At 43.6% G+C, this 20,953-nt stretch overlaps 1 protein-coding gene across 1 annotated transcript in view; it reads right to left on the reverse strand.

The window, feature by feature from the left end:
• Positions 1–232: 232 nt before the first annotated feature.
• Positions 233–20,953, reverse strand: part of TRMT2B (tRNA methyltransferase 2 homolog B) — a 41,787-nt gene continuing 21,066 nt past the window's right edge. The window contains exons 7-13 of the mRNA XM_003276449.4: positions 13,835–13,981; positions 12,347–12,441; positions 11,483–11,697; positions 10,867–10,968; positions 9,668–9,787; positions 9,355–9,454; positions 233–1,603 (exon numbers count right to left, since the gene is read on the reverse strand). Of these exons, the coding sequence (XP_003276497.1) occupies positions 1,477–1,603; positions 9,355–9,454; positions 9,668–9,787; positions 10,867–10,968; positions 11,483–11,697; positions 12,347–12,441; positions 13,835–13,981 (906 nt within the window). The 3' untranslated portion in view covers positions 233–1,476. The remainder of the gene's footprint in view (positions 1,604–9,354; positions 9,455–9,667; positions 9,788–10,866; positions 10,969–11,482; positions 11,698–12,346; positions 12,442–13,834; positions 13,982–20,953) is intronic.

A 20,953-nucleotide genomic window follows, 5' to 3' on the forward strand; every position in this document is an offset into this window, starting at 1 on the left:
TATAGTAGCTTTAACAGCCACATTTTTCTAAGAAGGAGGCTTCTCTAGAATGTTTGATTGAGAAGAATTAAAAATACCAGTTAACCTGGTATTACTTTGTGAATCAGACAACGCTTACTAAGTTACACATCCTTAGGCCTTTAGATTATCAAAACATAATCTAAATTGTTGGGCAAGTACCCAAGAACAACTCCAGAGTTGATGAAATCATGGACTAGAGAATGTTAAATATAGTCAGTTTTCAATATCCAGTTTATTATGTTATATTAGATTTTGGAGCTTTTTGCCTCCACACTACACAGCACAATTGTAGGTATTCAGTCTCTCTGAAAATCTCCTTTCCCTTAGGGTCTCTCCAATAACCAATTCTTCCTCCACGGGTGAGAGTTAATTGGTGCTATTGCTCCTAGGGATAACTACATTTTCTTTTCTTTTTTTTTTTTTTTTTTTTTGAGATGGTGTCTCGCTCTGTCACCCAGGCTGGAGTGCAGTGGCACAATTTCAGCTCACTGCAACCTCCACCTCCCAGGTTCAAGCAATTATCCTGCCTCAGCCTCCCGAGTAGCTGGGATTACAGGTGCCCACCACCAGGGAAAACTACATTTTCAAGGGGCATTCGAGATGCCTTAAAACCAAGAAAATCCAAAAGAATTAATCTCATCTGATGATCACTCAGTCACCCTGTATTCACTTCATGGCTTACTCTGCTTTTAAAAAACCTCAACTTTTCTGGTTTTAATCCTTAACTACCTCATGAATCCAGAAGTCTTAGAAATATCTAAAAATTGTAGCATCTCTGAGCAAATGCACAGGCTCCAGTCAATGTAAAATTATTACCAGCTGCTTAAAAAAGGTCATTTGTCCACACCATAAGCAGAAACAGATGGAGGAGACAAGACTATAAACTAGAACCAAGGCTGACAGCAATAGGAAGAAACAGTCCAGATCCAGGAGTGGGGAGTGGTCAAACCCAAGCAAACAGGCATGATTGAAAGGGAATCTGAAAACTAAGGTTAAGTCGGCCTCGGTGGGGTGCGGTGGCTCACGCCTATAATCCCAGCACTTTGGGAGGCCGAGGCAGGTGGATCACTTGATGTCAGGAGCTTGAGACCAGTCTGGCCAACATGGTGAAACCCTGTCTCTAGTAAAAATACAAAAATTAGCCGGGCATGGTGGCACACACCTGTAATCCTAGCTACTGGGGAAGCTGAGGCACGAGAATCACTTGAACCCGGGAGGCGGAGGTTGCAGTGAACCGAGATCATGCCACGACACTCCAGCCTGGGCAAGAGTGAGACTCTATCTCAAAAATAAATGTGCCTCAGACCAGAGGCCTAATACATTCTTCCTATTCACAAACCAAAGGTTGGTTTCCACTGTAATGCTCCCAGGGTCTGCAACGTAGCAATATGCCAAACCTGAAAGTTTCTGAAACTTCAGCCTTAACAAATAGCCTGCGGTCTTCTAGGAGGCTGCTTATCGAGTAAAGAGGAGCACCAGCTCACAATGTGGGGTGTGGGGGAACAAATCCACAGGTACAGCTTGCTGCAGGACAAAGGGCTCGCCTAAGAGCTTCTTAGCAGGGTCTGGAGGACAGCACAGCCTGTAGAAACAGAACATAGCATCGGTTCCCAGGAATAAAAGGAAGAACCCACAGGAATACAATTGCCTAAAATAGAGGCCCTTCCACTGTGTTCCCACAGGCCCCCTGTGTTTCTCTTATACAGCATTTATCTTATTTAATTTAACTGTTTTTCTTCACCATCTTCCTTACTGAATTATAATCTTTTTAAGTGTAGAAATGAAGTAAACACTGCTTAATATTCATCTCTGGGTTTCCAGTATGTGGCACAGAATAAGGGTTCAATACATATTTGGTAAATGGAGCTGAAGGGCCTGTATGTTTATAAGGCCTTAAGATACATAACCACCAAACTGTTCTAAAAAGGGTTGTACCAATTTACATCCCAACCAGCAAAGTAGAAGAGTATTTGTTTGCCTGGGTAATATTCAATACAGTCATGCATCACTTAACGATGGGGGTACATTCTGAAAATTGCATTGTTAGGCAATTTCTTCATTGTGTGAACATAATAGAGCATACTTACAAATATCTAGATGACAGAGCCTACTACACATCTAGGCTATATGCTATAGCCTATTTCTCCTCAGCTACAAATCTGTACAGCATGTTACTGTACTGAATACTGTAGACAACTGTAACACAGTGGTAAGTATTTATATATCTAAACATTAAAAAGTACTGTGAAAATATAGTAGAAAAACTGGTCAACCTGGACAGCATAGTGAGACCCCATCTCTACAAAATTCTAATTTTAATTTTTAACTGATTTTAAAATTAGTTGGGTGTGGTAGTACATGCCTGTACTTCCAGCTACTCTGGGGGCTGAGGCCAGAGGATCACTTGAAACCAGGAGTTCAATACCAGCCTGGGCAGCATAGCGAGACTGTCGTTACCAAAAAATAAAAAATAAATAAAATAAGGTCCGGGCATGGTGGCTCATGCCTGAAATCCCAGCACTTTGGGAGGCTGAGGTGAGAGGATTGCTTGAGCTCAGGAGTTCGAGACCAGCCGGGGCCACGTGACAAAACCCTGTCTCTACAAAAAACACAAAAACTAGCCGGGCATGATGGCTCGCACCTGTAGTGCCAGCTACTCAGGAGGCTGAGGCGGGAGGATGTCTTGAGCCCAGGAGACAGAGGTTGCAGTGAGCTGAGATCACACCACTGTACTCTAGCCTGGGACAGGACCATCAATATCACTGTTTTGCACCTCCAAATCTTGTCCCACTAGAAGGTCTTCAGGGGCAATAACATACATGGAGCTGTCATCTCCTATGATAACAATGCCTTCTTCTGGAATACCTCCTGAAGGATCTGCCTGAGGCTGTTTTACAGTTAACTTTTAAAACATAAGTAGAAAGAGTATCTGCTAAAATAATAAAAGTATAGTATAGAAAGTATATAGACCAGTAACACAGTCATTTTATTATCCAGTATTATGTACTATAGATAACTATATGTACTTAATTTTATAAGTGGTGATGCTGGTGTAAACAAACCTACTGACAGCACAGTAAGTTTGTTTACACCAGCATGACCACAAACATGTAAGTAACCCATGTGCTGAAATGTTATAACAGCTATGATGTCACTAGGCCATAGGAATTTTTCAGCTCCATTATAATTTTTTTTTTTTTTGAGACGGAGTCTCGCTCTATCGCCCAGGCTGGAGTGTAGTGGCACAGTCTTGTCTCACTGCAACCTCTGCCTCCTGGATTCAAGCGATTTTCCTGCCTCAGTCTCCCAAATAGCTGGGATTACAGGCACATGCCACCACCACACCCGGCTAATTTTTCTATTTTAGTAGAGACAGGGTTTCACCACGTTGGCCAGGCTGGTCTCAAACTCCTGACCTCAAGTGATCCGCCCACCTCAGCCTCCCGAAGTGCTGGGATTACAGGCGTGAGCCACCGCGCCCGGTCAGCTCCATTATAATCTTATGGCACCAACATCATATATTCAGTCCATTGTTGACTGAAATGTTATTATGTGACACAAGACTGTAGTTTAAATAGCATTATCCCATTATAATCGAATACATGACAAAAATATTCACTATCACATCTACAATGGAACATTTTCTTATCCAATATAATAAGCAAAAGGAAAAAATGAGTATTAGAAGGAGAGGGACAGAATTATTTTTACATGGTGATCATACGGTCAGCTACCACAACAATGTGAGAATCAACTAAAAAATGAATAAATCTAATAATAGAGTAAGGTAGCTGTATACCAGATTGGCAATAACTAATTAGAAAATGTCATGAAGGCTGGGTGCAGTGGCTCACACCTGTAATCCTAATACTTTGGGAGGCCAAGGCGGGTGGATCACCTGAGGTCAGGAGTTCAAGACCAGCCTGGCCAACATGGTGAAACCCTGTCTGTACTAAAAATACAAAAATTGGCTGGGCATGGTGGTGCATACCTGTAATACCAGCTACCCAGGAGACTGAGGCAGGAGAATAGCTTAAACCTGGGAAGTGGAGGCTGTAGTAAGCCGAGACCATGCCACTGCATGGTCTCCAGCAAGATGAGACTCCATCTCAAAAAAAAAAAAAAAGAAAAGAAAAAAAAGAAAATGTCATGAAAAGATCCCATTCATAATAAAAAGCTGGCCAGGCACAATGGCTCACGCCTATAAGCCCAACACTTTGGGAGGCTGAGGTGGGAGGATAGCTTGAGCCCCAGAGTTTAAGATCAGCTGGAATAACATAGTAAGACCCTGACTCCACAAAATTTTAAAAATTAGCCTGGTGTGGTGACTCATGCCTATAGTCCCAGCTACTTAGGAGGCTGAGGTGGAAGGATTGCTTGAGCCCAGGAGGTCGAGGCTGCAGGGAACTGTGATTGTACCACTGTACTCCAGCCTGGGCAACAGAGCAAGACTCCATCCCCCGCCAAAAAAAGCATCATGTAGAATAGTGCTTATAGTATACTTCTACTTGTTTGATAAAAAAGGAGAGCTAGTATGTACACACGTATGTGTGCACACACATGCACTCATGCTTGTAGTGTCACAGAATATCTCTGGTAGTCCACACAAGAAACTGCTCAGAGTGGTAACATCTGAAAGACTAGGGGTCAGGAGTAAGAAACTCATTTTTACCCTATATTCTTTGTATTATTTGAATTTTCTCTCTCTTTTTTTTTTTTACTGTTTTAGAGATGGGGTCTCACTCTATCACCAAGGCTGGAGTGCAGTGGCACAATCATAGCTCACTGCAGCCTTGAACTACTAGACTCAAGTGATCTTCCCAACTCACCTTCCTGAGTAGCTGGGATTACAAGCACGAGCCACTGTGTCTGGTTTATTTGAATTTTTTCTATCATATGCACATGCTGACTTTTTTTTTTTAATTGAAACAGGATTTCCCTCTATTGCCCAGGCTGGAGTGAAGTTGAGTGATCACAGCTCACTGCATGCAGCCTTGACCCCCGCCAGGCTCAAGCGATCCGCCCATCTCAGCCTCCCAAGTAGCTGGGACTATAGGCACGTTACCACGCCCAGCTAATTTTTGTATTTTTACTAGAGACAGGGTTTCACCATGTTGCCCAGGCTGTTCTCAAACTCCTGGGCTCAAGAAATCTGCCCGCCTCAGCCTCCCAAAGTGCTGGGATTACAGGTGTGAGCCACTGCACTCAGCCAAATTGTACACTTTAAGTGGGTGAAGTACGCAGGGGCAGTGATACATGCCTATAGTCCCAGCTACTAGGAGGTTGACACGGTAGGACTGCTTGATCCTAAGGGTTCAAGGCCAGCCTGAGCAACACAGCAAAACCTCATCTCTTCAGAAAAAAAAAAGTTGAATTGTATGATATATGAGTTGTATCTCAATAAAGCTATTATTTTAAAAAAATACCTTAGAGATCTCTTATTATCAGAACATAGAGAACATCTGCATTTTTTATAGTGGTGTAGTGTTTCATTGAATGGATGTGGCACAGTTGATTTAACCAGTTCCCCACTAATGGACTTTGGGAGTATTTCAACTTTTCCTGTTAAATATTGCAATGAGTAACTTTGTACATATGTCATTTTATGTGTGTGAGAGTATCTACAAGATAAAACCTCAGGAATGGAATTACCATGTGAAAGGGTATATATACATGTGTAATTTTAATCTGTATCACTAAATTTCCCTCCATAGGGATAGTACCAATTTACATAGGGTTAGTACTCAATTTACACAACTCATTTTTTTAGAATTATTTTCCCATATTATTACCAATAGTGCATTATCAAGCTTTTGTACTTTTGCCAATCTGAGGTATAAAAAGAAGCACCTCAGGGTACTTCTAATTTGCATTTCTATCATTATAAGAGAGACAGCATCCTCTCATATTTTGTAAATACCTTTATAATATTGCCTTTTCATATCCTCGGTTCATTTTTCTATTGGCTGCTGGAGTACAGTGGTGCAGTCTCGGCTTACCAATTTCTAGGAGTTTCTTAGATTAAGGAAAAAAGTCTTTGTGACGTCAACTGCAAATTATTTTCCAGTTTGTATGCTGTCTCCTGTCTTTGCTTACAGTGCTTTTCATCATGCATAAATTAATGATTTTTTTTCAATAGTCTTATTGAGATAATTTGCATACCATGCCGGGCACAGTGGCTCACGCCTGTAATCCCAACACTTTGGGAGGCCAAGGCAGGCAGATCACCTGAGGTCAGGAGTTTGAGACCAGCCTGGCCAACATGGTGAAACCCTGTCTCTACCAAAAACACAAAAATTAGCCAGGCGTGGTGGCAGGTGCCTGTAATCCCAGCTACATGGGAGGCTGAGGCAGGAGAATTGCTTGAACCAGGGAGGTGGAGGTTGCAGTGAGCCAACATCATGCCACTGCACTCCAACCTGGGTGACGGAGTGAGATTCAGTCTCAAAAAAACAAAAAACAAAAAAACAATTCACACGCCATACAGCTCACCCATTTATACAGTTCACTGGTTTTTAGTATATTCACAGAGTTATGCATCTATCACTACAATCAATTTCAGAACATTTCATTAGCTGAAGAAGATTCAAACACCCGTTAGCAATCACGCCCCATTTAATCTCCAAAGCCCCACCCCCGGACCAAGGCAACTACCTACTTTCTGTGTCTACAGATTTGCCTATTCTAGATAGTTCCTATAAATGGAATGATACAATATGCGGCCTTTTGTGTCTGGCTTCTGAATACCAGTCCCTTATGAATGATTTGCAAATAGTTTCTCCTATTCTGTGGCTTGTCTTTCATCTTTCTCAATGGTATTTGTAGCACAAAACATCTTTTTAAATTTTGATTTTTTTTTTTTAGACAAGGTCTCACTCTGTCACCCAGGCTGGAGTACAGTGGCGTGATTTCGGTTTACTGTAGCCTTGACCTCCTGGATTCAAGCGATTCTCATGCCAAGTAGCTGGGATTACAGGCATGCGCTACTATGCCCAGCTAATTTTCGTGGTTTTTTTTTTTGTTTTTTTTTTTTTGAGATGGAGTTTCACTCTTGTTGCCCAGGCTGGAGTGCAATGGCGCAGTCTCAGCTCACTGCAACCTCCACCTCCCGGGTTCAAGCAGTTCTCCTGCCTCAGCCTCCCGAGCAGCTGGGATTACTCAGGTGATCCGCCCACTACCTCCTCCCAAAGTGCTGGGATTACAGGCCTGAACCACTGTGCCCAGAAATATTTTCTTTTAATTTTAAAAAATTTCTTCCTATCAGGCTGGGCACGGTGGCTCACGCCTATAATCCCTGCACTTTGGGAGGCCGAGGTGGGTGGGTCATGAGGTCAAAAGTTCAAGACCAGCCTGGCCAACATGGTGAAACCCTGTCTCTACTAAGAATACAAAAATTAGCCAGGCATGTGGCACGTGCCTGTAATTCCAGCTACTCGGGAGGCTGAGGTAGGTGAATTGCTTGAACTCGGGAGGCGGAGGTTGCAGTGAGCCATGATCACACCACTGCACTCCAGCTTGGGCAACAGAGCAAGACTCCATCTCAGGAAAAAAAAAAATTTCTTCCTATCTGTAGTTATGCTCTCTTTCTCATTTAAGACTATATTTTTGTGTTTTGCCCCTTAATATTGTTGATTAGGCTTATTTATTTAATTTTTTTTCTTCCAATAACACCTTCTTGCTTTCTCATCAAATCTACAGGTTTTTTTTGTTTTGTAAGTTGTTAATTTATGGATTTTTAAAATATTATTGAGTTCTTCCTTCAGTTTCCTTTGGGTTTATTGTTCTTTTTCTAGCTCATCACTTGAAAGCTCAAATCTCTTAGTTTTTTATACATTGACATATAATGATTACATAATTTTTAATTCTCATTTGTTTCATTCAAATATATAATCTGTACTTTATACCTGTCTATGTTGTTTCAATGCTACAAATAAATGATATTACTTATAGTAAAAAGTGAGAGAAAAAAGATTACAAAATATAAAGATTTCAAAAATCAAAATAGCTGACCAGGGTCAGAACTAGAGTGAAGTGAAAGGCACTTGCATTGGATGCAAAATTTAATAGGGTGCCAAAAAACTCAGTAATTGAATGTTTTGATGCAATATTTTAGAATATCAAATTGGAAAACTGCAGCCTACAGGCTAGCCACTTGCTTTTATAAGGTTTTATTGGAACCAAAGCCAGAATTCAGATAAGGCAGTGAGGCGGGATTCAACAAGTACAAGGGCAGATCCCACCTTTCCCACCTTTTTAAATAAATGTAATATTTTGTTCATCATGAATTATTTTGGATTAATTTTGATATTTGAAAATATTGGGCCAGACATGGTGGCTCACGCCTGTAATCTCAGCACTTTGGGAGGCCAAGGCAGGAGGATCACTTGAGCACAGGAGCTCAAGACCAGCCTGGGCAACATAGTGAGACTTCGTCTCTATAAAAAAATCAAAAAATTTAGCCAGGCACTTTGGTAGGCCGACACAGGAGGATCACCTGCACCCAGGAGTTTGAGACAAGCCTAGGCAACATAGTGAGACCTTGTCTCTACAAAAAAAATTTAAAATTAGCCAGGTGTGGTAGTGTGCACCTGTAGTCTCAGCTACTTGGGAGGCTGAGGCAGGAGGATCGCACGAGCCCCAGGAGGTCAAGACTTCAGTGAGCCGTGATTGTGCCACTGTGCTCAACCTGGGTGACAGAGTGAGACTCTGTCTCAAAAGAAAAGAAAATATTGCATTAAAAATTTAGCCATTAAAAAAAGCCGTAGTGGAATAGAAACAAACAAACAAAAAATATCTTGATTGCTGAGATTTTTAACACATTTTTTTTTTTGAGACAGAGTCTCTCTCTGTCGCCCAGGCTGGAGTACAATGGCGTGACCTTGGCTCACTGCAATCTCTGCCTCCCGGGTTCAAGCGATTCTCCTGTCTCAACCTCCCGAGTAGCTGGGATTACAGGCACACACCACCATGCCCAGCTAATTTTCTGTATTTTTTTAGTAGACATGGGGTTTCACTGTGTTCCCCAGGGTGGTCTTGAACTCCTGAGCTCAGGCAATCCACCCACCTCGGCCTCTCAAAGTGCTAGGATTACTGGCGTGAGCCACCGCACCCGGCTGACACATTCTTAAATTTTGCACCCAAACTAAGTACCTGACTTGCCTCATCCCTGACCCAGCCCTGTAATTGAGTCTTAAAGGTGGTATTTTTTTTGTTTCAGTTTCTTTACACTTCTCATGACTTGAAAGCTCAAATCACTTTCCAATTGTGTGTACAATAAGCATGAATGACTTTGATAACCAGAACAAAAAATTTTAAACAGAAGTCAAGACTTACTCAATGACATTCCTAGTGGATTCACCATGGAGCTTGCAGGAAACAAAAACTAGCGTGCGGATAGCCCTGAAGTTTCGAATGGCTTGAATCACCTTGTAATCTGAAGGAGGAAACACCTTGCTATTAGTATAATTAACTACCATGGTCTCTGTTATCACAAACTTCCAACTGACCAGAACTCAGGATTGATTAGAAATAGAGGGGAAACAGGTTCAGAGCCAGCCCACTGGGAGCACCCGTAGCATGGTGTGGAAAAGAAGAACCAAAGTTGGTGGACAATACTGGGAACATCAAAATAGCTGTTCATTCTTACGCAGTCCGGCACGGGCTGGGTTCACCACAGCAACAATTGACTGTCCATCTTCCTTTGACTTTAGCAGCCCAGGCAAAATCTTCTCTGCTTGACCAGTGTGAAATTCAGAGTTGGTGATGCCTAGGGAAGACAGGCCCACAGGACATAACTCAAGCCCAGCAGTAGGGGAAAGCTTCAGCTTCACAGAAATGCACGGGAGCCAAGGGCTCTGCCATCTTCCCTTTGGATCTAGCATCACTCCAAGTAAAAAGGAAAGAAGTGCTTTTGGACAGACCCTCTTCATTTTTTCCAAAGTACTTTCCCTTGGAATATCTCAGTAAGCCTTTCAGCTTGAGCAACTAGTGTTTACACTTTTTTTTTTTTTCTCCTGCCACGGAGTCTCGCTCTGTCGCCCAGACCGGAATGCAGTGGCGCAATCTCGGCACACTGAAACCTCCACCTCCCGGGTTCAAGCAATTCTCTGCCTCAGCCTCCCGAGTAGCTTGGATTACAGGCGCCTGCCACCACAACCAGCTAATTTTGTATTTTTAGTAGAGACGGGGTTTTACCATCTTGGCCAGGCTGGTCTTGAACTCCTGACCTCGTGATCCACCCGCCTCAGCCTCCCAAAGTGCTGGAATTACAGGCATGAGCCACCATGCCTGGCTATTTTACAACTTTACAACTCACATAGCATGCAAGGACCTATACTAAGATGAGAACCTTGACTTTTGCTCAAGTGCTCTTCCTACTATATCAGACATTTTCACCAAATGCCTCAGGAGCTTTCTGTAGGTGAAGTAGTGAGGGCAAGATGATCTATTTTCTATATTGCAGTTTGACAGAAGACTGTGTTTGAAGAAAAGGTTTTGTTGCTGAAAATATAGGTTGAAACCTATTGTATTATGCTATAAGGCCTCGTGAGTCTAATGCCAAGGAGATTCTTCTTCTATTCTGTCCAGTTTTGCAACTTTTCTTCCTATCGGCTAGACATGTACCTTCCCTTAGGCTCCTCTTCTGGATAGGAAAAAAGTTAGATATTGGTACCTATTCCAGAAAACCATGAGGATCTATTTCAGAAAACCATTCTGACCACTCCAGAATTCCCTCCCTTCCTCCCTGTGGGTCAGGGATACAGTAGTTGCCTTTTCCCACACAACTTTCCATAGCACAGAAACAACTGCATCCCTTAATTTCTACACAGACTGTAAGCTGTGTACCATTGAAGGCTGCAGTCCATCTTGCATCCTCCACTGCCTGCTCCACCAATTCAATCCCAAGGACCCGAGATGTATGCTGAGCCAGAGAGAGGCCAATCACACCTGAAGAAGTAAAAGAGAATAAGAAGAAGGCATTTTAGGGTTTGGGTGTGGTAGTTTGTTTGTCTTTTGTTTTGTTTAGTTTTTTGTTTGTTTGTTTGTTTTAAACAGGGTCTCACTCTGTAGCCTAGGCTGGAGTGCAATGGCACAATCACAGTTCACTGCAGCCTCGACCTCCTGGGCTAAAGCAATCCTCCTGTCTCAGCCCCCTGAGTAGCTAAGACTACAGGTTCACACCACTATGCCCAGCTAATTTTTAAATTTTTTGTAGAGACAGGGTCTCACTATGTTGCCCAGGCTAGTCTCCAACTCCTGGGCTCAACCAATCCTCCTGTCTTGCCTCACAAAGTGTTGGGATAACAGGCATGAGCAACCACACTTGGCTGCAGTTTTAGGGTTTTAGACCAACAAGGTTATGCCTGCACCACTACCACTACCTCTCCCCGACCACCTCCGCAAGCTACAAGGGCCTTGGGAGCTGAGCAGCATGCAGATTCTGCCCGGGGCTTCCACTTGCCAGTTCCACAGCAGATGTCAAGAAGGATGGTGTCAGAGTTCACTCCAGTCAGCTCCCCCACAGTCCGATACAGCATCTCTGCACCAGCAGTGTTAATCTGGAAAAAGGCATCTGGAGAGATGCGGATCTTCAAGCTCAGAAGTTCTTCAAAGATGTAGGGTTCCCCAAACAGAAGCTGATAGGGAGACTGCTGATGGCTGCAACGTGTCATGGTACTGGAAAGGAATAAAAGAAGAAAGCATCTTGAGCTGCGAGCGGTGGCTCATGCCTGTAATCCCAGCACTTTGGGAGGCTGAGGTGGGCGGATCTCCTAAGGTCAGGAGTTCGAGACCAGCCTGGCCAACATGGTGAAACTCTGTCTCTACCGAAAATACAAAAATTAGCCAGGTGTGGTGGCACATGCCTGTAATCCAAGCTACTCAGGAGGCTGAGGTAGGAGAGTCACTTGAACTCGGGAGGCAGAGGTTGCAGTGAGCCAAGATTATGCTACTGCCCTCCAGCCTGGGTAACAGAGCGAGACTCGGTCTCAAAAAAAAAAAAAGAAAAGAAAAAAAAGCATCTTGAAATGGCATACCATCACATCCCTAGTGGTTGGGTAGACAGGGAGGCCCCAGCATCTCAGCTAGCAGACACAGTCCTTGCCATGGCCCTGAGAGCTCTGCAAGGGTTTCCCCCTCAGGGGATGAAATACCATGTGGACACTCTCACATCTACATTCCGGCCTGTGTTCCCAGACCCAGCTGGTGTACAAGGACCAGAACCATTTAGCCAATATCCTCCACCATCAATCAGCAACCCTGCATCAGCAATCCATAAACCAAGAGTCTGGCAAGCCATCAGCCTATTTGGCTGTCCCAGGTTTACCTTTCCTGGAAGTAAAGTGAGGTCAAGTCACAGGCTGCTCCAGGACCTCTGATGAAAAATTCCTTTACAGTCTCCTTCTGAACATGGAGCTCCTCCTGCCCAGACCACAAAATTAGCAGTTAAGCAAAGACTCATCTCTGACAAATTTTCTCTCTAAGCTCTATAGTAATCAGCCCTGCAGTAGTCAGACACGAAGACATTTCACAAATCTTATTATAAATAACACTTAACATAAAGCAGGTCAGACACGATGGTTCATGCCTATAATCCCAGCACTCTGAGAGGCTGAGGTAGGAGGACTGCTTGAGCCCAGGAGTGTAAGACAAGCCTAGGCAACATAGCAAGATCCTGTCTCTACAAGAAATCAAAAAGGCTGGGAGCGGTGGTTCACACCTGTAATCCCAGCATTTTGGTAGGCCAAGGCAGGCAGATCAATTGAGGTCAGGAGTTCGAGACCAGCCTGGCCAACATGGTGAAACCTCATCTCTACTAAAAATAAAAAATTAGCCGGGCGTGCTGGCATGTGCCTGTAATCCCAGCTACTTGGGAGGCTGAGTCAAGAGAATTGCTTGAACCCGGCAGGCAGAGGTTGCAGTGAACTGAGATCATGCCACTGCACTCCAGCCTGGGTGAAGAAGCGAGACTCTATCTCAAAAAAAAAAAAAAAATTAGCCAGGTGCAGTGATGTATGCCTGTAGTCCCAGTTACTTGAGAGGCTGAGGTGGGAAGATTGTGAGCCCAGCAGTTTGAGGCTACAGTGAGCTTTGATTGCACCATTGCACTCCAATCTGGGCAACAGAGCGAGACACTGTCTCAAAATATAAAAAATAAAATTCTTACATAACTACAGAGAGCCTAAGTATTAGCTTGATACCAGGATATATTGCAATAAACCATGTAGGAACAATAGGGTTAAAAACACCAGGCATCAAAGGACCTGGGTTCAAATCCTAGCTTTGCTATTTACTGATTCTTTAACCTTGGGTATTTCTATGCCTCCATTTCCTCAGGTGTAAAATGAGGGTGACAATATCTTTCCTCCTGCCTACTTTACAAGTTTGTTGAGATGATCACATAAGAATACGAATGTTTTAACACAGGTATGTTTGAAAGCACCAAGTGCATGACAAATGTAAAGTACTATTTGGGTTATGAAATTCTGACACTGCAGTTTCTATTGAATTGGCATTTGGATTTGGAAGAGCAACTACTACCATGGGCAAACTTCTTGTGAAATTACTTGGGAGTTCTCACGTGATAATTAACTTGGCAGTCTAGCCACAGTCTCTGTGGTTTGATTATGCGAGCAGTATGGTTAAATAGTATCCTTGCCATCTTCTCCTCATCCCTAACCCCTCTCCCCAATCGACACAAATATTCTGTGGATGTCCTGTTTCTGCTATATGCCCTGAAACTTCCAAAAAACCAATTACAGTTATAGTTAGTAGTAGTAAAAGTTAAGGTTGCTTAACATCTTGTGAGGCTCACCTGACTTAATTTCTGGGGATGGAAAATGATGATAGCCATTGTGTGCCCTTGGCTATTGGTGCGGACTGTGAGCTCACGCCAGTATCCACCTTCATGAAATACAAGGCAGGGCTCCAATGGAGACTGTCGAAGGAATACTTCATAGTACTAGGAAGAGAACCGAATTATTACACAAGCAAAACTAGCAAGTTTCACAGCTGTTTACTCATGCTAGGTAATTGTTTGTGGTTACATTGTGTCCCCCAAAAATTCCTATGTTGAAGCCTTAACCACCAGTACTCAAAATGTGTCTATATTTTGAGACAGGGCCTTTAAAGAGGTGATTTAGTTAAAATGAGGTAGTGAAGGCAGGCCTTAATCCAATCTCACCGATGTCCTTTTTTTTTTTTTTGAGCCAGAGTCTCACTCTGTCACCTAGGCTGGAGTGCAGTGGCACTGTCTCGGCTCACTGCAACCTCCGCCACCTGGGTTCAAGCAATTCTCCTGCCTCAGCCTGCTGAGTAGCTGGGATCACAGACGCCCACCACCAAGCCTGGCTAATTTTTGTATTTTTAGTAGACATGAGGTTTCACCATGTTGGCCAGGCTGGTCACGAACTCTTGACTTCAGGTGATCCTCCTGCCTCGGTCTCCTAAAGTGCTGGGATTACAGCCGTGAGCCACCGCACCATGCCTACTGTCCTTATAAGAGAAAATGTGGACACACAGAGACACCAAGGTTGGGTGCACAAAGAAAAAGACCATGTGTGGACACAGCAAGAAGGTGTCTATGCAAGCGGAGGAGGGAGGTCTCAGCACAAACCAAATCAGCGGAGACTCTGATCTTAGACTTCTAGCTTCCAGACAAGGAGGAAATAAACTTCTGTTAAGCCACTCAGTCTGCCCTATTTTGTAATGGCAGCCCTTGCAGACAAATACAGTGATATAAGAAACATGATTGACTGGGCACAGTGGCTCAAACCTGTAATCCTAGCACTTTGGGAGGCCAACGTGGGAGGACTGCTTATGTCCAGGAGTTCAAGACCACCTGGGCAACATGGCCTGTCTACAAAAAATAAAAAAATTAGGCCGGGTACAGTGGCTCAAGCCTATATTCCCAGCACTTTGGGAGGCCAAGGCGGGTGGATCACTTTGAGGTCAGGAGTTTGAGACCAGCTGGGCCAACATGGCAAAACCCCGTCTCTACTAAAAGTACAAAATTTAGCCGGGCGTCAGGGCAAGCGCCTGTAATCTCAGCTGCTTGGGAGGCTGAGGCAGGAGAACTGCTTGAACCCAGGAAGCAGGTTGTGGTGAGCCGAGATCACGCCACCGCACTCCAGCCTGGGCAACAGAGTAAGACTCCATCTCAAAAAACAGCAACAACAACAACAAAATTAGCCAGGCATGGTGACACATGCCTGTAGCCCCGGCTACTCGGGAAGCTGGGGTGGGAGGATCGCCTGAGCCCAGGTGGTCAAGGCTGCAGTGAGCTGAGATCTTACCACTGCACTCCAACCTGGGCAACCTCTGTCTCAGAAAAAAAAAAAAAAAAAGAATCATGATCCCTGCCCTGTGACTGTACAGAGGATGCTATCAATTATATTCTGAACTGTAAGCTCCATGAAGCTAGAGTTGTTCCCTTAGTCTGACATATGTGTTCAATAAATATTATTGAAAAATTGTATGAATGACTGAACAGGAAAGGTATTCTTATTTAGAACTTCGGTTTATTTATGGAAAATAATCTTCCCTTTCTGTGAATTCCTAATGTATTACTAAGCTGCTATGATTCTACTCTTACTTTTAATGTCCTGATATAAGCACATCATTTCTGTATTTTTTCATATAACCTGGTACCAACTATATTATGGCTTAGTCAGATCCTCCATTTCCTCCTGGCATATACAAGTCAAATGCAATCCTGATTTAGTTGTTGTGATCTCAAAAATCCTTAAAGCCAATTGCTGCCATAACAGGAAACACCATCTGATTTACTAGGTCCTTTTGTTCTCCTAATGCATGTGTTCTGGGTTTGTTCTCAAACAAACCACAAATTATGTAGTAAAGGGGGGAATTATACAAAAAAACAGTGCTACCTGAGAGGTAAGATCAATTAAGGTTGTACTTGATCACTTTTGCTATAATTTCATATAAGATGTCCTTGATTTTTACTCAACATAGTTTTCAAATTTTAAGGTTGGTGATTTAAAGAAAGCCTAGTTCCACTGGGCATGATGCCTCCCGCCTGTAATTCCAGCACTTTGAGAGGCCGAGGTGGGCAGATCATTTGAGGTCAGGGGTTCAAGACCAGCCTGACCAACATGGCAAAACCCTGTCTCTACTAAAAATACAAAATTTAGCCAGACATGGTGGCGGGCACCTGTAATCCCAGCTACTTGGGAGGCTGAGGTGGAAGAATCGCTTGAACCTGGAGGTTGTAGTAAGCTGAGATTGTGCCACTGCACTCCAGCCAAGGCGAGAGTGAGACTCCATCAAAAGAGAAAGAAAAGAAAGAAAGAGGAAGAAAGGGAGGGAAGGAAAGAAAGACAGAGAGAGAGAGAAGGACAGAAGGGAGGGAGGAAGGAAGGAAGGAAAGAAAGAGAGAGAGAGGAAGGACGAAAGAAATTCTGACTAGTTCAACTGTTGTTTCCTGGCTGGTTAGAAAGAAATGCTTTTTGGAAGCAAGATTCAAATATCATATAAAGCCTGGTGCAGTGTCTCTCGCCTATAATCCCAGCATTCTGGGAGGCCAAGGCAGGTGGGTGGATCACTTGAGGTCAGGAGTTTGAGACCAGCCCGGGCAACATGGTAAAACTCCATCTCTACTAAAAGTACAAAAATTAGCCAGGCATGGTGGCACACACCTGTAATCTCAGCTACTTACGAGGCTGAGCAGGAGAATCGCTGGAACCCAGGAGGCAGAAGTTGCAGTGAGCCAAGATCACACCACAGCACTACAGCCTGGGTGACGGAGCAAAACTCCGTCTCAAAAAAAAAAAAAAAAAAAGTCATATAGGCTCTGGAAGGATGGTAATTGAAAAACTGAGCTTGACCTAAAAGATAATGGGTAAATATGAAATGCAGCTTCTCCACTGTATGATCTAGGGTCTTGGTTTCTTCACTGTAAGGTGGAAACTGAAACTCCTATTCTTATACGGGAATGCTTAAGTAAGTATTAAGATTAAAGGGAACTTCTGGTTAAAATAACGGAATATTCCACCTAAAATAACAGAATACTCCACCTAAAAATCCTACTAAATGAAAATCCTACTAAAATGAAACAAAGGAATTAAAAAGGCATAAGCTTATTTAGGTTTATTGTTTCCAACAATTCTCCCTTCTCTCTCCTGTACCATCATTGCCTTCACTCAGTACTGGATCATTCCCATCAATATATCAGATTGCTTTTACTCTCCCATTTTAAGCAGAATAAAAAAAGAATCTTCTTGACCCTATATTCCCCAACTCTGCTCCTCTTTGTCGTAAAACTAATCACAAGAACTGAACCTGTTCACTGCCTCCCATTCTTCTCCTTCTACTCACCCACCTGAATCAGGTCACCACTACTCCACGAAAACAGTTCACATTAAGGTCACCCCCGACCTCCTTGTTATGAAGTCCAATGGTCCACTCTAAGTCCTCACTTCCTTGACCTATCGGCAATCATTGGGCACAGGTGATAAGCCACTCCTTCTCTGTTTACTTTCTTCCTCTGGCTCCCAGGGAAACCTTACTCTTGTTTCTTTCTTTTTTTTTTCTCTTTTTCTTTTTTCTGAGATGGAGTCTCACTCTGTTGCCAGGCTGTAGTGCAGTGGCGCGATCTCGGCTCACTGCAACCTCCGCCTCCCAGGTTTAAGCGATTCTCCTGCCTCAGCCTTCTGAGTAGCTGGGACTACAGGCGCACGCCAACAAGCCCGGCTAATTTTTGCATTTTTTTTTTTTTTTTTTTTTAGTAGAGACAGGGTTTAACTATATTGGTCAGGCTGGTCTTGATCTCCTGACCTTGTGATCCGCCCACCTTGGCCTCCTAAAGTGCTGGGATTACAGGCGTGAGCCATGGACTCCTGTTTCTTACAACCTCACTGACTGTTCCTTCAGTCTCCTTTACTGGTTCTTCCTCTTCTTCCAAACCTCTTAAAATGAGAGTGCCCCAGGGATTGGTCCCTGTTCCTCTTCACTTTTCTATCTACTCTCACTCCCTTGGTGATCTCTTGCCAGCCTCATAATTTTAAATGACATCTACATGCTAACAACTCCTGGATTTCTCTCTCTTGAACCCCAGTCTAATATATCCAACTACTTAACATATCCAGTCAGATGTTTAATAGGCACGTCAAATACAACATGACCAAAACTGAACTACTCATCTCCTCCAACCCAAATCTGCTCTACCAGTCTTTCCAGTCTCAGTTGACAGTAACTTCATCCTTCCACTTGCTCTACACAACACACCTAGGGCCATTTTTTTTATATTAAGGTATAATTGAGATATGAAATTTGCACTTGTTTTTATGCAAGTGCAATTTTGATGAGCCTGGACATATACATATACCTGGGATATCAACCCCCACCAGCCAAGGTACTAAACACATTCGTTACCTCCAAAAAATGTCCTTGTTGGAGCCATTTTTTACTTCTTGCTCTTTTTTTTTTTTGAGACGGAGTGTCGCTCTGGTCACCCAGGCTGGAGTGCAATGGTGCGGTCTAGGCTCACTGCAACCTCCGCCTCCTGGATTCAAGTGATTCTCCTGTCTCAGCCTCCCCAGTAGCTGGGATTACAGGTGCCCACCACCACATCCGGCTAATTTTTTTATTTTTAGTAGTGATGGGGTTTCACTATGTTGGCCAGGCTAGCCTCAAACTCCTGACCTCAGGTGATCTGCCCACCTCAGCCTCCCAAAGTGCTGGAATTACAGGCATGAGCCACTGCACCCAGCCACTTCTCTCTGTCTCTTATACCTCTCATTCAATCCATCAGGAAATCCTGTTGTTCTACCCTCAATGTATATCCATCTCCACTGTTACCACTGATCGATCTACATCATCTCTCACCTGGATTACTGCTGCACAGCTTCTCTCAGTTGGTCTCCCTGCTTCTATCCAACCACGCCCCCACCAATAATCCATGCTCAACACAACAACCAGAGTGATCACTGAATCATATCATGACATTCCTCCCTCACCCCATCAAAACCTCTGCTGGTTCCCCATTTCATTCAGAATGATGTGGTTTGGCTCTATGTCCCCACCCAAATCTTATCTCAAATTGTAATCCCCACATGTTGGGGGAGTGGCCTGGTGGGAGGTGATTGAGTTATGGGGGTGGACTTCCCCTTGCTGTTCTGGTGATGGAGTTCTCACAGGATATGGTTGTTTTGTTAAGTGTGTGGCACTTCCCCCTTCTTCTCTCTCTTTCCTGCTTCACCACAGTAAAATGTGCTTGCTTCCCCCTCCACCATGATAGTGTGTCCTGAGGCTTCCCAGGCATGTGGAACTGTGAGTCAATTAAACCTCTTTTCTTCATAAATTACCCAGTCTCAGGAAGTTCTTTATAGCAATGTGAGAACAGACTAATACACAGAATAAAAGCCAAAGTCACTACCATTAACTCTCACCTCATCTCCTACTATTCTTCCTCTCATTTGCCTGGGTCTACTGTCAGTTCCTCCAAAAAGCCAGCCACACTCTCATCTTGAGGTCTTTGCAATAGCTCTTTCTTTTGCCTAAAATGTTTTTCCCTCAGACCTTTGCATGGCTGACACCCTCACTTCCTTTAAGTCCTTATTCCAGGGTTTCTCAACATCAGCACTACTGACATTTGGGGGCAGAAAATGCTTTATTGTAGGGGGCTGATCCATGCATTGTAGGATCTTTCATTTCATTTCATTTTCATTCATTTCTGCTCAGAAAGAACAGAGCAAGATTCTTTCTCATAAATAAATAATAATTAAAAATTAAATTAAATTAAATTACAACCCATACTTCCTCCAGCCCCCAAAACTTCTTATCCTCCTTACTCTATTTTTTCCCATGGCACTTATCACCTTTCAATATATCACATGATTTACTTCTTTTTTTAAAAATCTGTCTCCCTCACAACTAAAGTTTAAATTACACAAGGGAAGGGAACTTATTCTCTTCATTACTGTATCCTAAGCATCTAGAATAGTGCCTTGAACTTATAGGGGTGCAAAAGTACTTGTTGAATAAATAAATGAAAGAACAAAGATAATGGGAGAGAAGACAACAGAAAAGCAAACTCAGTAAAATCTCAGAAGATGGACAGCAGAGTGAAGTGACAAGTGACTTAGCAAGGTGAAGGAAGCCACATCTGGAGTGACCACAGAGGGGGACCTGATAAGTCAAAAGGCTTATCTGCTCTACACAATCCTGGTAAGGCTCACACCTAAAGGTGCAAAATACTGCAGGAAGCTGAGATGCATGACTAAACTCAGGGTTTGGCTAAAAAGTCTAGATGCAAAACTGGCAAATGTCAGCCAGGTGCAGTGGCTCACACCTGTAATCCCATCACTTTGGGAGGCTGAGGCGGGTAGATCATTTGAGGTCAGGAGTTTGAAAGCAGCCTGGCCAACATGGTGAAACTCCGTCCCTACTAAAAATACAAAAGTTAGCTAGGCACAGTGGCATGTGCCTATAGTCCCAGCTACTTGGGAGGCTGAGGCACGAGAATCGCTTGAACCCAGGACGTGGGGTTTGCAGTGAGCCAAGATCACACCACTACACTCCATCCAGCATGGGCAACAGAGTGAGACTTTGTCTCAAACAAACAAAAACTGGCAAATGTCTTCATCCTACCAAAAACTTCCATCTTCCTCTACCAGGAGACTGAAGATGTTTTTCTCAGGAGAAACTGAACCCATCAAAGTTCAGAACTTGGAGATACCAGGCACATTGATGGTGGCAGAGAGACGGAAGCAGGAAAAGCCTATACAGATCTGCATTCTTTTTTTTTTTTTTTTTTTCAGATGGAGTCTCGCTCTGTCGCCCAGGCTGGAGTGCAGTGGCGCGAACTCGGCTCATTGCAAACTCCGCCTCCCGGGTTCAAGCGATTCTGCCTCAGCCTCCCGAGAATCTGGGACTATAGGTGCCTGCCACTGTGCCTGGCTAATTTTTGTAGTTT

The sequence above is a fragment of the Nomascus leucogenys genome, chromosome X, assembly GCF_006542625.1.
Source record: "Nomascus leucogenys isolate Asia chromosome X, Asia_NLE_v1, whole genome shotgun sequence".
Lineage (NCBI taxonomy): Eukaryota > Metazoa > Chordata > Mammalia > Primates > Hylobatidae > Nomascus > Nomascus leucogenys.